Genomic DNA, 15,075 nt, shown 5'->3' on the forward strand with positions numbered 1-15,075 from the left:
AATCAAGCATGTATCTCACTGGAAACAGCTGGACTCACCAACCCAAGCATCAGCGGGTCAAAACCCACCCCTGGTAGAACCCTTGAGGGGTTTAATGCTATTTCCCACTGCCCACGCCGCGGGAGGGGGAGATTAAAACAAAAACAATGCCGAAGAACTGAGAGCTCCCGGGCAGAGCAGGGGTAGCTGTGGGTAGCTGGGGGCGAGAACGAGCCGGCGCGGGCCGGCAGGGCCCGCGGAGCAGCGCGAGAGGACGGCGCGGAGCCGAACGGAGCCGTGCCAGCCGTGCCAACCCTCCCCGCTGCCGCGGCGGCCCCGGAGGGCGGGGGGCGGGCAGAACCGGGCTCGCCTCGCCTCCGCTTTGAAGGGCGGGGGAGGAAAGCCGTGCCGCGGACCGGGGGTGGCGGTGGGGGGTGTTTCGGATTTTGTTTTGGCGCTGGGAAGCCGGGAGAGTCGACACCGCGCAGCCCCCGGCGGACGGGGGAGAAGTCCCGGAGGGGGGCCAGCCCGTCGCCTCCTTCCTTCTCCCCGCTCCGCAGCTCCGTGAGTGCGCGGAGAGGCTGCGCGGGGTGCTGCGCCTGGAGTACAACTTTGCTGCCCACTCGCCAGTCCCAGCATGAACCAGACGGCCGGGGTGAGCAACCACGTCCGCTGCTCCAGCGGCAAAGGCTCCAAGGTAAGAGCGCGTGGGGGCTGCGCGGGGCGCGCAGCCCTGTGGCAGCGGGGCTCTGTGGGAACGGGGCTGTCCGGCTTCCCCCTTCTCTGCTCCTAGTCCCTAAACCTGTAGCTGAGAGCGTCCTCCCCCTGCCCCGGGCAGCAATCCCTGCGCTCCCCGCTTGCCCATCACTTCACAAAGTTCAGCACCTCTCGCTGGGTCTCCGCTGCCCTAGTCCCGGAGCCTCCTCCTCGCAGCGCAGCTTAAACAGGTTCACCCCTGCGCGAGGGACTTTTTCCCGCTCCCCTCAGCGCAAGGGTGAACCTGTTTAGGCTGCGGCTTGGGGAGGTGCTGGACCAGGTGCTTTAGGGACCGAGAATGCTGCGGCCTCACAGCCTCAAGTGCTGGAACGGGCCAAACTTGTGCTCCTGCTTCAAACGGGTTTAAATGAGCTGAAGGTAAAGATTAGTGCTGCTGTGTAACATGGGGCCAGGTATGTCTGTATCTGCTGCTTTTGCTTCTTTTCATGATAGCACTTAAAAAAAGAGAAAAAAACAAACTGATGAAATTGTTGTGCACTCTGCTGAATTCAACAGAAAGGTAATTGGGTGCTCATACCTGCTCCAGATCAAATTTTCATTAACCTTTTTTGGATGGTATTGAATGTGACCCTTGCATTTATCTTTCCAATACTGATGCACTGCAACGTAGAGTCAGGTAAATGTATGTGCCCTCGAGTAGACAGTGCTGCTGATGCTCCTTCTGCAACTCTTTGAAGTGTTTCTCCGTGTTTCTGTGTTATGGTGGATGCCTCCCCCCGTGCCCCACCCCCACCTAAGATTTCAAATTCCTTTTGGAGGTCAGCATTTTGTAAAGTGACATGTTTTCAACATGTATCTCATTACTAATATGAAGAAATGCAAAACATATATTTCACCAGAAATGGTGCAGTGCAAACTTCTTTTTTTATCTCATCTCTTAATATCGGTTTCATGTTCCGTCTTCTGGACTTGATGTTGTGTTGCTGTTTGAAATGCTGGTGCTACTGCTCACCTGGTTGGGTACTGAATGTCTAGTCAGTGAAGACCTGATTCTAGTAACTCACACACAGAGATTTACCTCATCCTTCTACTTCTGCGAAGTGAATACAGTTATGCTTCCTTTTCTCATATGGTCTTTTTAGGATTAAATTCACTAATCATAAGGCTATGTGAGTATTAAAAGATGCAACATGATGAGGGCTGTGGAAGTACACAAACAGATTAGATGAGTCTGCTGAAATTATTTAGCTCCATGACTAATCATATATTTGAAGTTAAACCCATGCATAAGCTCTTTGCATAATTCAAGGGCCTTAAATTGAAGATCTTCCATGGATATTCCCTGTAATTGCAGTGCTGGGCCTTCTTTCTTTGCACTTGCTGGTTTTCTTTGAGTTTTGGGTCGAACAGCTAAGTCTACTGCACAGCACTAGTAATTTCTTATATCAAGCTGCTGACCTAACACTTCAACGCAGAAGGAAGAGATGAGATTCAAACATATATATTCTTAGCACATGATAACTGAGACATTTGTATTTGTCTTGAAGGCATCTTCACCTTATTTTCAAATGCTGTAGGACGTGGGTATTTATTAGAAATAGATACATTTTGTTTCAAGTCAGAAGATTGACATGATTGATTGTTCTGGGGTTTTAATTAAAATATGGAAAGCTCCATGCGTGATTGATTCAGTTGAAAGGAAATCTTACGGAGTTCAGAAATCTAATACTGCTGGAAAAACAATAACTGATCTGAAAGAGGTCTGTGATGGAGTAGACAAGAGGCAGAATAGCCAAGGTTTTTATGATGCTGACTTGGAAAGCACAGAAATGCTTGCGATATGTTCAGTAAAAACAAACCAAAGCAATAAAACACCACCACCCAAACCCCAATCAAACCCGAAACAACAAACCCACAGATTTGTCTGACTTCCTAATCTAACTCCTGCACTCACTGGTCTATGTTAATCAAAACTGACAGAAGTATTATAAATATCAAATTTCTACTATTGGTATGGAAAATTGTCATATAATATAATATTTAACACCCAAGAAGCAAGGAGAAATCTGATAATATCTTCTTTACTCATCTTGTCCCAACCATCCAGTCATCCTGTGACTGTAGCTACATCATGGACTGTTCTTTGCCCTTCAAGGGCTGTGTGAAGATTGGAGGGAATTGGAGAAAGGAAGGAATATGGGAGGAATTTCCAAAAGAACTGGAAGTTTATAGTAGATGAGAGGCAGCCATGGATGAGGGTTGAGGTATTTGCAAGAGGAAGTGTGTTGAGCAAATAATGCAGGGGAAAAAAAATACATGGTAAATCTGGCACTGTTGTTTCTACTGGTCAACTTCTTGTTGTTTTGGGTGTTTTTTTTTTCCTCTTCCCTCCAACAACTTTGTGTTGACTCAGTGTTGCAGTTGCCAACTCAGTGGGGCAGGGTCACTCATCTTTCTGGCTTTGCTCTGAGTTTTCCTTTACCCTGGTGATGGGCGCTTAGACTTCACGTTACCTGTGCAAGATTCACAGCTCTGCACAGTTGCGATGAGTGAGGGAGGTAGCACTGTAAAGGAGAGACACAATTAAAGCCCTTAAATAGATAGTCTGCTTGTAAATACAAATACTGGTAACTAAAGCATGTCTAATTTTTGAGGGTCCACTTCTATGCAATGCTTTTTAGCCAAGATCTAGCTCTAAGTGACTTGTGAGTGCTATTGAAAGGCAGTGATTTATTGGCTAGAGAGAACTACTTTATTTTTTTCAGGAATAGTTTGTGTATACACAGCTTCTAATGCTCTCTTTTTTGCTGCCTGTGACTAATCCCAATGCCTTTGCTAAGACAGTTTGTGGGAGGAAGGCAAGAGGATTCACCCCAATGCCATAAAGAAAAGCTTCATGGTAGGAAGTTTTCTGATGTGTTGGGGAGGTGAACCCTGCAGCCACTGTCTGTAGAAATCAACCTTCTTTTTGTGTGGGCTGGGAGCAGGCTTTTACTGACTGTAACGTGTGCACTATTGGAAAGTTATTCAGATCCTGGCATAAGAATTTGGGGGTCAGTTCTGAGCTGTCACATTTTGACAGATTTCTTGAAGGAATTAATGAAGGCTAACTCCATCTGGGGAGTCAGGGTTTTCAGCACTGCGTCTTGCAGCTCCTGACTTTTGGCTTTTATTCAGCAATCCAAAGGCCTGTGATGCTCAAGACAAGGCACAGAAATTTTGCCTTAGATTTCCCTTATTTTCTTTGATTAGTACCAAGGAAGACACTGTGAGAAAGCACTTTGTTGTTGAGACTCACAATTTCATCTGTCTCATGGGAGGACAATCTACAGAAAAAATTGGTAGTAATTTCTTTCATTAGAAACAACTCTATTAGGGGTCCTACATCTGGGTGAGCAAGAAATTATCCCATGGAATTGGATTTCTGGGTCTGGTGACCATGTAAGTATAGAATTACAGAATTCCAGGGTCTGGAAGTGATCTCCAAAGATCATCCAGTTGAACGCCTCTGCCAGAGCAGGATCACCTACACCAGATTACACAGGAACGCATCCAGGAGAGCTTTGAATATCTCCAGAGAGGGAGAATCCACTACCTCCCTGGGCAGCCTGTTCCAGTGCTCTGCCACCCTCACAGTGAAATTTTTTTTCCTCATATTTACATGAAATTTCCTATGCTTCAATTTCCACCCATTGCCTCTTGTCCTGTCATTGGACACCATTGAGAAGAGCCTGGATCCATCCTCTCAGGACTCACCCTTTACATATTCATACACTTGATGAGGTCACCTCTCAGTCTCCTCTAAGCTAAAGAGCCCTCATCTCCCTCAGTTTCTCCTCATATGAAAGATGTTCCATTCCCTTGATCATCCTCCTGGCTCTTTGCTGGACTCTCTCAAGCAGCTCACTGTCTTTCCTGAACTGAGGGGCCCAGAACTAGACACAATATTCCAGAGGCAGCCTCACCAGTGCAGAGTAGAGGGTGATAAGAACCTCTCTCGACCTACTGGTCACACGCCTTCTAATCCACCCCAGAATGGCATTAGCTTTCCTGGCGATAAGAGCACATTGCTCTTGTGTTCATGAGGACTTAGAGACCTAGCAGGTCCCATCCTTTGGTGGACTGTGATATCCAGCAGGAGACAGGCTGCTTCAAGAGAGGAACCCTCCTAATCTCTTCTAGAGGAGCCAGCACAGAGTGCAGGGCTGCTCCTCAGAGTGGGGAAGATGGAAAGTCACAATCTCTTCTGGGAAGACAAGTGCTCTGGTTTGATCTCTTCCAGCTCATGACAGAATGTAGAATTTACCCCAAAGGAGTAAATAAAAACACTCACACAAAATTGGAAGTTAAATAGAAATAATATTTACAAAAGTAAACAAGGTACAACAGATGTTAAGGGAAAAGGATATATACAACCAGAATCGGAGACAGCCTCGCCCCCTGGACCAGGTCCTGTTACACAGCAGAAGCAGATTCCCACCTGCAAGCCCTCCCTCTCACACAGACAAAAACTAAAGCACCAGCTAAGAGCCAAAATGCCCAGAACCAAGAGACAGCTGACTGGAAGGTCTGCTCCTTACATAGGATAATACAGGAAAAAGAATGGAATAACATACTACAATATCTGATGCCTCCCTCTGGGGTCTTTCCACCCCCACAGGAGTTCTACTCTGTGGTTGCACAGTTAGTCCTTAACCTACAATAACAGGGATGCATAGTTTCTGTATTTTATCCAACAACACATTTAGCTAAACTGTTGGCTGACATGCACAATCTTGAAGGTACAGTCTAAACCCCCAGCTTTGTACAGCAGCCTCAGCTGTACATGGCTCCACACTGGTCAGCATTAGTGCATTCTGATTTGGTCTCTTCTGACTTCTCTCTAGCCATATTTTTGAGTGAATGTAGCTATTGTAGCTGTTTTCTGTGGAGCTCAGTCTTGGACATAGTCAGTGTATATCTTCTGGGCCATGTTTCCTAACTCAGAGCCTTCCTGTCCTGGGAGATGCCAGTACAGCTCCTTTGGCCTACACTCGTGTGCAGCCAATGGCCCCAGCAGCACTTCACTGCTGACTACCCAGATAGCTTATGTATGTCTTGAGGGTAACACAGTCATTAGATGTTAAAATAATTTTGTGGATCTAAGCTTTAAACTCCTCCTGATTCCAATCCTAATACGTGGGTAGGAGACAAATATTTTCCTATCCCAACAAAAGTGGTGAGATTCACTTGGCCTGTATGGTAAAATGAAGCAATACTGAATTAAACCTGAAGAAATGATGCATATCTCCATCATGGATTTGCTTAATGTGGTTTACAGGACACACTTTGGGCTAAAACAGATACTAACTGGCCGCCATTCATCTCTCAGCTTTAAGTGTGTAAGCATTTAAGAAAAGCTTGCTGAATCAAGATCTTGAGGTTAGGACATCTGCCTTTTAATCAGCAATAATTAATGCTTCATAGCAACAGCAAATCATCTGGACAGATTTTTAGTTTTATTTTCTCTTAAAGGAGAGACAATTGTAGTAATTAGCAATATTGGCATGTAAGAAAGTGGGTGTGAAAAAAGAAAAGTCGAGTATTTTTAAGTCTTTGTTAAAGTACACTTAATTAGGCTGAGCCGAAAATACAGATTTGATTGTACCATTGTTTTGAAAGGAACAAAATTAACCTACAAGAAAAACAAATTGCTGTTGTGGGGGTGTTCCTTCACAACTGGATCTTTGCCTTTATCCAAAGGGGCAGTACAGTGTTCATACAGCCATGGTCAACAGGTCAATAGTGTCCTAGCAGAAGAGGATAGAGTTTGGTTTTTATAGTGCTCTGTTCTTTAAATGGTTAATAAGAGATCAATGCATCTAACTGAGGGTGAATATAATCTTCTTCCATTTTACATGAACTATTCCCCTCATGTGAATTGCAATGATTTCAGCTGAATTACTACTTATTTATATTGGTTTAATTGCAGTGAGATTAAATAACTCTAAAGCTATGGAAGCAGTAGAGCCACAGCATTTCTAGCACTCTTGGACATAGAAAATGTAGATAAGGAAGCTATGGTAGCTCCTCTGTATTACCACTGAAGTGGAAACGAGTTCAGTTTTACTGTTTGTGGTAAGTTGCCATGTATGGGCACAGCTAAGCAGTATATTTTAGAGCTGTCCAATTTTAATACTCCCATGGGAATGCAAGGTTGACTTCCACACCTAATAAGTATTAAAGTAGGTCTTCTTGTAGCTGCCAGGGCTTTAAAGTATGATCATTCAGCTGTTGTTAAAATCCAGCCCAGCTCTCAGGGCAGACCCTTAGAAATTACACTTCCACCTAGGAATATTAACCTTTCAGGGTAGTCTAATACAGCGTTGCATGAGAGCCCCAGCCAAGATCAAGGCACAGTCTTGCTGGGATGTTGTAACCCCATGGGGACAGAAATGGCTTTGCCTTCAGAGTGTTTACAGTTTAAGTTGACAATAAGAGGCAAATGGCTGGGAGAAGTGGAGACAGAAATGGATTTCCTTCAGGAGTGTTTATGGTTTAGGTTGATAATAAGAAGGAAAAAGCTGAGAGCATGGAAGAATTGCTCCAGTTTTACTGGCAATGAAACAAGGTGCTGAGTGTAAACCAGAAAACACACCAAGCTTAACAAAACAATAATGACCTCAAGTTCTGTGAAAATTGCAGGCTAGGTAGACAGGGTAGGCTGTAGTTGAGCTTCTCTGCCACGCAAAATGAAGCCAATGCTATCCATTGGCCGTTTAACAGCCAGCTAACTCCTCAGCATTTGCTTCTGACACCCAACCAGCACATCCTTCTCTAAGAATTATTTTATCTCTTGCTCAGTGTAGGAAAAGTTGTGGATGAAGAAGGGCAAGAAAACTGTACAGTTGGGTCTTCTGTGCATTACGAAGGCAGGTGTCAGTTTGGCTCCTAGAGAAACACAGTTTTGTTTTGAGTAGAACTGTGTAGTGATGATTTGACTCTTCCCCCTATACTGATTTTTATAGATTCAGTATTTTCTCTGTCTTTTGTGGGGGATCATTGTCAAAGCAGCAGAGGAAGGTAAAATGTGTCAAAGTAAGGAATGATGAACTCTAAATAAAGAAAAAACCTTCAAGGGGGAGTGTTTGAAATTTATTTTTTTTATCATATCCTCTCTCTTTCTTGTCAACTGTAAATTTTCAGTTGACATTATCTGGTGGAAGTGCTGCATTAGTGAGAGAAGTTGTGCTTCCATTGCTGTGAATAGAAAGGGGGTTAGAAATCTCTAAGATGTTAAGCAACCCAGCCTCAAAGATTTTAGGTGCAATGACTGTGGAAAGTTCTTAACCAGGTCTTGTATTATTTCAGACAGTGAAATCTGCTTTCTCTGTAATTCTACCTGTAAACCTGAGAGTTATTGTCAGCTAATTCCAGTCGTATTCCCTTGAGTGCTTCTTGGGCCTGTCCAATTGTCAGCTGTCCTGTCAAGTTCCCATTAATAAAAAAATTTGCAAGAAGATGATGGCAAATACAAGACCAGAAATCTCAGTGGAAAGCTCAAATGCTCATTTGAAGGGGACATAGACAAAGGGAGGTGGCCAGGCTGACTTTATAAATGCCTTGAATCGCCAAAAACCTCCTGGCAGGGGTCATGCATTCCCTGACTAGAGGGAATCCAACAACCAAGTAGAACCTGGGGAAGAGCAGACTTCTGATATTGATGGAGATGTTTCTCTAGAATATTTTGGGTGATTGGAGGAAAAAGGAGCCATGGAGTTTTTTACCGTTGTGCAGGCATGCAGCAGCAAGGACCTGCTTTGCCCAGAACAGCTGTTAAGTCTTAAAGATGTGCATGAGAAAGGGGCTGGAGGACTGTTCTCCCCCTAGTTAGTATATGCAAGTATGGTAGTGCTGTGTGGAGCTCGAGGGGGGTTTCCAGTGGCGTGTGTGACTTCATTCTCCAGATCACTGCAGCGTCCTCTGGCACTAGGAGTCCTGAGCCCTGAATCTAAATGAGCTCTGGGGTCAGTGTTGCCAGAGCCATCCTGCTCCCTGTTAATTTCTGGGTGCTGCTCTCTGCTGCTGTTTTTCATCTTTAATGAGAGCTGAGCACACCATAAAATTTTATTGGGTGTTTATGCTAACAAAATTAGCTAACAGTTGGTGCTTCGAAGATGCAGCCAGGGCTCTGAGTGCTGTAAACTGGCGTCTGCAATGGCTTTTTAACTGGTGTAGGGCAGCAAATGTGTGAGTGCCAATCTCATTTAACAGCAAACCATTTCATATTAGCTTTTTATTGACCAGAACTGATTAATTGGAATTTAAAAAAATCATGTTTTCAGGCATAAGATAGAAGCTGTTTGGGGTTAATTTATAATACCAAGAGCAATGGGCTGATAATTCAAATAAATTATTATAGCTGTTTCAATACTTTAATGCTTAAGTCAAATAATAGGAATAAGATTGATTTCAGCATTTCAGTTCTGGTGTTTTCCATATATCTAATATCATGCTGTGAATGTTGTATGGATCACCTAAGGCCATGACATCAGTGAGAGTACAAAGGACCTCTAGGCTATAGGGGGGAAAAAGAAGAGGAGAAAGGAATAACTTTAGACTCAATTTCTTGTTCACTAGAATGCATTTGACTCCTTTCTGTTTTAGTGCTGTTAAGTAAACACAGGAAAGTCACTTGCTTTCATTCATTTATTTATTTAGTGTTTTGTTTTCATGTGGTTTTCCCATGCATAGTCTGGATATAGTTTGATGTTTATGATGTGTACATTACACTGAGGATTTTTATGCTGGTTTTCAAACAAAAGAGGCAGAGGGACATGCTGGGGTATTTGTCTATTTTATTTTATTCACCTAGGTGTAGGTACAGGTGATTTGTGTTCCATGGTGTTGCCAGAAATCAGCTTTGGCTAAAAGACTTGTGCTAGTGTTAAAGGAGAATGTTATGATTCCTGGATTAAGCCCCCAGTTACACTGGGATAGAGGCCAAGTGGTTTAGGCTTTTCATTTTCACGCTGTCACATTATCATAGATTCCAGATGATTTTCTAGGCCCTTGAGAAAAACATTCTTCACCCTGCTTTTAGCTTCTTCATGTAAGCATGGTCTTGGAGATCCAGTGTGAACTCCTAGCAGTCAGCAGCAGCTGCACCCCACAGACTGGGGCAAATATTTTGACCACGCTTTAGGGTTTTTCTATTGCTTACAGTAAGGATGAGTGCTTTCCTTGCGTCATCTGTGAGCTCTTTGGTCGTGGATGATAGCTTGGTAACCCATTGAATGGGCCTCCTGCCCTTCCTGTTGGCCTTATGTTATTGTGTTTAATATCTGAGAATTCAACAAATGTTAGTGTTGTTAAGAACTTATTCTCATTCAGAATGAAGTATGAAAGATCTAGGAGGGACAAAGAATATAGAGCACAGTCCCTACAACATGATGTGCAAACTGTACTCCAGAAGACAACCTTGGAGTGAAGTGTACCTAAGGGAGTGACTTTTGTTGCAAACACAGAGAATATGGAGGTAAAGAGGAGAGCACATGAGTGTTTCAGCTCACTTGAAAGGAAGGTTGTTCAAATTATAAAACCTTGGGCAAGTAAAAGAGAGAACATGTACATCACTCTTAGGTGTTGTGCCTTCGAGTAGGCAGAACGAAATAATGCTGCAGCAAAGCCAAGGCTTGTGCTCAGTGATAGCCCCAGGGAGAGGGTTGGGGGCTGACAAAGGTGGCAGGTGCTGAACTCCTCTGAGCTCTGCTGGCAAGTTGAAAAGAAACACAACAGCAACACTCTGAGGTCAGCTAACTTGCGTGGTTGCAGATGGCATCTAAAATTGGAATGTGAGGCTGAAATTATGGCAGACAGATGCATGCAGCTGGTAATTTACTGCTACTCAGGACAGCAGATACATCATATGCTTTTAAAAATTATTTTTCTTCCTTGTTTTATGGTTTTTTATTTAATAATAGTTTATACTTTTATACTTTTGACTTTTCTTAGACTTCCTTAGCATCCCAACATCCTAGTGTTTTTGCAGACTTTTAGTGCAGTTTATATTCAAGTCAGATTTTGCTGGATAATGACTTCACACAGAGCCTTTGCCACTGCTTTAACTCTGTTCTCCTAAGTGGAGGATCAGATAGTTTTTCATAACTAACAAGTCCAGGAAAGGTCCAGCAGCAGGAGCTCACATCAGTGTTCTTTCTATTGCTGCACTCTGTAGGAACACAAGTTACATATTGGGATTTAATTGAACAAGAGGCTTTCCAGACAGAGAGCATAATGCTGCTTCCTACATCAAAGAACTTAGATTTTGCATTTCTTCATTGGTCCTCAAACTGCAGGATTTTGTTCTTGATATTCTGGCTACTTAGCATTGATTTCTGTGTGCAATCCCATTGATTTCTGTGGGGTTTCTCTTACACTGCTGAACATGGGTCAGGATTACATGTAGGATCCAGTGAAAGCAGGCGATGTAATAACATTTTCCTTGACACACTGCATTGCCTCACTGCCTGACCTCTTGTCTGACCACCCATTGCACAACTAACCTACCAGCAGAGATGCCACCAAAGCTTTTCAGTCACTTACTCTGAGTTTAGCTATTCTTCATTGTTATTAATCTCCAGCAGTTCAGGATTGTCTCTGAATTTGAGGTTGTTCTCTCTGCATGGTGTTTTTGCACCTCCATATTTTCTGATTTATTCCAACTTCAGTCACTTGAGTATCTTAATAATGCTAAACCCCTCTGAATCTGCAGTAGTATTACAGTATTATCTGACCACCCATTGCACAACTAACCGACCAGCAGAGATGCCACCAAAGCTTTTCAGTCGCTTACACTGAGTTTAGCTACTCTTCATTGTTATTAATCTCCAGCAGGTCAGGATTGTCTCTGAATTTTTGTGGTTCTTCTCTCTGCATGTTTTTTTTACACCTCCATATTTTCTGATTTATTCCAACTTCAGTCACTTGAGTATCTTGATAATGCTAAACCCCTCTGTGTCTGCAGTAGTATTACAGAGTGTATGTGCAATCTTGCCCATGTTTTGCACTCACAGATTTAGGCTTTACTCCTGCTTCCTTCCTATACTTCTGCTTCTACTGTTTGGGATTTTTATGTCAGGGGAGGACACTGAATATTCCACTTTGCAAATAAATAAATTTACTTCTAGTGAATGAAACCAGTTGGTTTTCCCTGATTTGCTGCTTGTGTTCTTGTGCTCCACTGGCTTTTCTTTTTCCTTTCTTTTTCACTAGATCCCTGTTGACTAGACACCAGGCACTCATAAAAACACCCAAGTGTTGGCATCCTAATCTCAAATTGCACCCTTCTTATACAGCCTTGTCTACTGTGTTATTAGTTGTCAGTGTGGGTAAGAAAAGCAAGGAAGAATTATGGGATTAAATTCTTGTCGGCCATCTCCCAAGAGACAGGGCATTTCTTGTGGGTCAGGACAGATGACTGAATACTAGAGTGTAATCAGTATACCTGAGATTGATCTATCTGTAATAATACAAGGCACAGCAGTCAGAGCTTGGGGAAAAATTACCAGTTTTATTTTCCTAAGATTTAGGTTTCAGAAAAGCTTGGGTGATTCTGATCAGGGTAATTGTGGCAGCAAACTTAGGCTGATGAATCAGACTTGATGAATCCTCAGGGAGGCAGCCTGTTATCTGGATCAAGAGAAAAAGGATGCTTACACGAATTGGGAGATATCTTTCTTCTTTCTTTTTCAAAGGTTAGTCCAGCCAAGCCAATCTTTTTGAAACAGATGAATAAGGGTTGCAAAAATGCTGATATCAGTGTGCAGAAGATTTATGAATCTCTTTGTAGAGCGGAAGGCAGATGCAGATAAAGCAGGCAAGATGAAATCATGCTTTGCCTGCAGTTGTGAGTGTGACTTCAACATCGGTGTCTTTGACTGCTAAGTCCTTTGGGACCACTGTGAGGCACAATGCAAACATTAGGTGGTCAGCTACTCACCAGGAGATGTCTTATTTTGTAAATGCTGCTTTAAATAAACTTGATCAATAATGAGATCTTGTACTGAAAAATACACTATTTTCTGTTCACACCATCATTTTTTGGGACAACAGATTCTCCATCCCTTACTGCTCTAAGAACTAAAGGTGAGGTATTTGCTTCAGTGCTCAGAACGAGGGCCAAGGCTCATTCTCCACTCTCTTAGCATGGATTTAATGCCAGCACAGTGACATTTGCCTTAGTCTTGTTGGTATAGCCTTAGTGGACATAATACAGCACATAGCTGATGCTAAAGAAAACTCAAGCTGTGTCAGTATAGCTAATAGATCTTATCACATTCACAGCCTGGTTCTTACATATTTAGGAAATCTGAGTTATTTAGACCTTTGAGATGAGCAAATACTTGGAAGATTACTTTGGGGGAAATACAGCTGGGTTTAGGTTTTGTGTTGGTGGTTTGTTCTTGTTGGTTTTGTTTTGGTTTGGGGTTGTTTTTTTTTACTGGTAGGCAGGTTTGGCTTGTTACATTTAGAGGGGGAGGTTTATTTAGTTGTGCTTCTAAAGAAGTAGTAGTTTTCATTTAGAAATAATTCTGTGGCTACGTGACAGAATAAATTGCAAAAATCAGTGGGGAAAACCTCATCTTCTAAGGAAAACCACAGACATGCTAGGAAGTCATTTTCAAAACTTTCAAGAATTTAGTAAACTGTATTTTTGAGCCATTACCCTCAGAGAGGAGGAGATTAGGAGTGAAGGAAGAGGCAGTCCTCAGCTAGGATATTTCTGTGGACTCCATTGCTGTAGTGCTCTAGCTCCTCAAAACCTCTAATGAGATTTTCTTCAGATAACTACTGATTGCTCTTAGATTGGATTGGATTACATGAGATTACTCCAGTTACTCCAGTTTTACAGAGAGCAGAACTGAGAAGTAAGGACAGCAGAGACTGGATTTTAAAAGACATTTAGTCACTTATGTATTAAAACATTACATTTGGTTGTCTCTGCACAGCTGTCTACCATTACATGGGAGGTGGAAGCTCCTTGGAGAGGTTTTCTTTTCTGTTTTTGTTTCTTTCTATTTTGAGCATCCCAGGAGTGCTTTCCTGAAACCTAGGTCATGTAATTTTGAAGCCCAGCTAACTCTCCTGGGTTCCTGTGGGCAATGTGTGGAAGAGCAAAGAAATGAGTCAAGGCTTCACTGTTGTCTATCAATAGTCCAACCATCCAATTACTTTACCTGGCAGAAGGAAGGTGTTTGTACTCAGGTGGTTTAATGGCATCCCTGGAGACAATTAGTCATTGCTGGTGGCCTGTGTATCTCTGGAAATGTAGGTTCTTATCTTACATGCATTTCAGTGGACTTACATGTCTTAAACACTTCAAATACTCTAGCCCTTAAAAACTGCTCCCAGATGGTTTTGATTTAGGAGTATCCACTGCCATCAGGCAAATGTTTCATGTGCAGTTACACAGAATCAGAGAATGGAAGGCATTGGAAGGGACCTCTAGAGATCATCTAGTCTGCTTTCATCTTCTAGCTACTAAAAATAAATTTAAACACTTAAACCATGGTTTCAGGTGAATTTGTATTTGGCCTTTTGATTATTTTGTAATTAACTCAGGTAAATGGATGGCATTTGTAAATGTTAATTTGTTGTTGTCAGAATTTGGGACCCTATATGGTAATGGGAGGATGTTCCACAGCGGTATTGAGCTGAAATTTTGCAAGCCAAGTCCAAAATTACCATTAGCTTACCTGCCACAAAGTCTGGAAATAACTAAGGTTCATCACCAATGAGTTACATGACTTCAATAGTACTCAGAGCTTTATAATCATAGAGTAAATGGAGATGCAATTATAAACAATCATCCTGTTCTTGCTGAGTATCGTAAACTGCTATATATATCACACAGGTAAGGAATACTGCTGCACAGAGCTCCTCTGGGATGAATACACACTACTAATTGTTTATTATTTATCAGGTGGCAATCCTGCAAGTGTTTTCTGGGATCTTCTCTTTCACCTGGTCAGCTCTGGTGGCTTTCTGCACGGTATGCCCATGATATGTGCAAAGATGTACATCCTTCACTGGGCTACTGCTGAGCAAAACTCCTCCATGGCATTTAATTAGCTTCAGTTTGCAAAGCCTTGAGCAAAAGTCACTGAGAATCTTGCCCCTTCGCTTTTTTCCTGTGTTTGCTGCATGCAGACAGCAGGAGCAGAGGACTGTGTAGTGACTGTATAGTGTTTTAAGCTGGTTTTTTGGCTGAATATTACATGTCATCTTTCTACAAAAGACCTCTGGTTCCAGCACTGTTTATGGGGTGAGGAAGCAGAGATACCTGTTTTGAATGAAGCTTTGAGGTCTCCTCATTCAGGCCTAGGTTTTTCTTTACTT

General features: G+C 42.7%; 1 protein-coding gene across 1 annotated transcript in view; it reads left to right on the forward strand.

Annotated features, from left to right (window-relative positions):
- Positions 1-464: 464 nt before the first annotated feature.
- The window catches only part of DPP6 (dipeptidyl peptidase like 6), a 527,947-nt gene continuing 513,336 nt past the window's right edge, over positions 465-15,075 (forward strand). Inside the window, exon 1 of the mRNA XM_068145994.1 lies at positions 465-676. Within this exon, the coding sequence (XP_068002095.1) occupies positions 617-676 (60 nt within the window). The 5' untranslated portion in view covers positions 465-616. The remainder of the gene's footprint in view (positions 677-15,075) is intronic.

This window comes from Melanerpes formicivorus, unplaced genomic scaffold (assembly GCF_026170545.1).
Source record: "Melanerpes formicivorus ecotype bairdi unplaced genomic scaffold, bMelFor1.0.p_v2 SCAF_13, whole genome shotgun sequence".
NCBI classification, from domain to species: domain Eukaryota; kingdom Metazoa; phylum Chordata; class Aves; order Piciformes; family Picidae; genus Melanerpes; species Melanerpes formicivorus.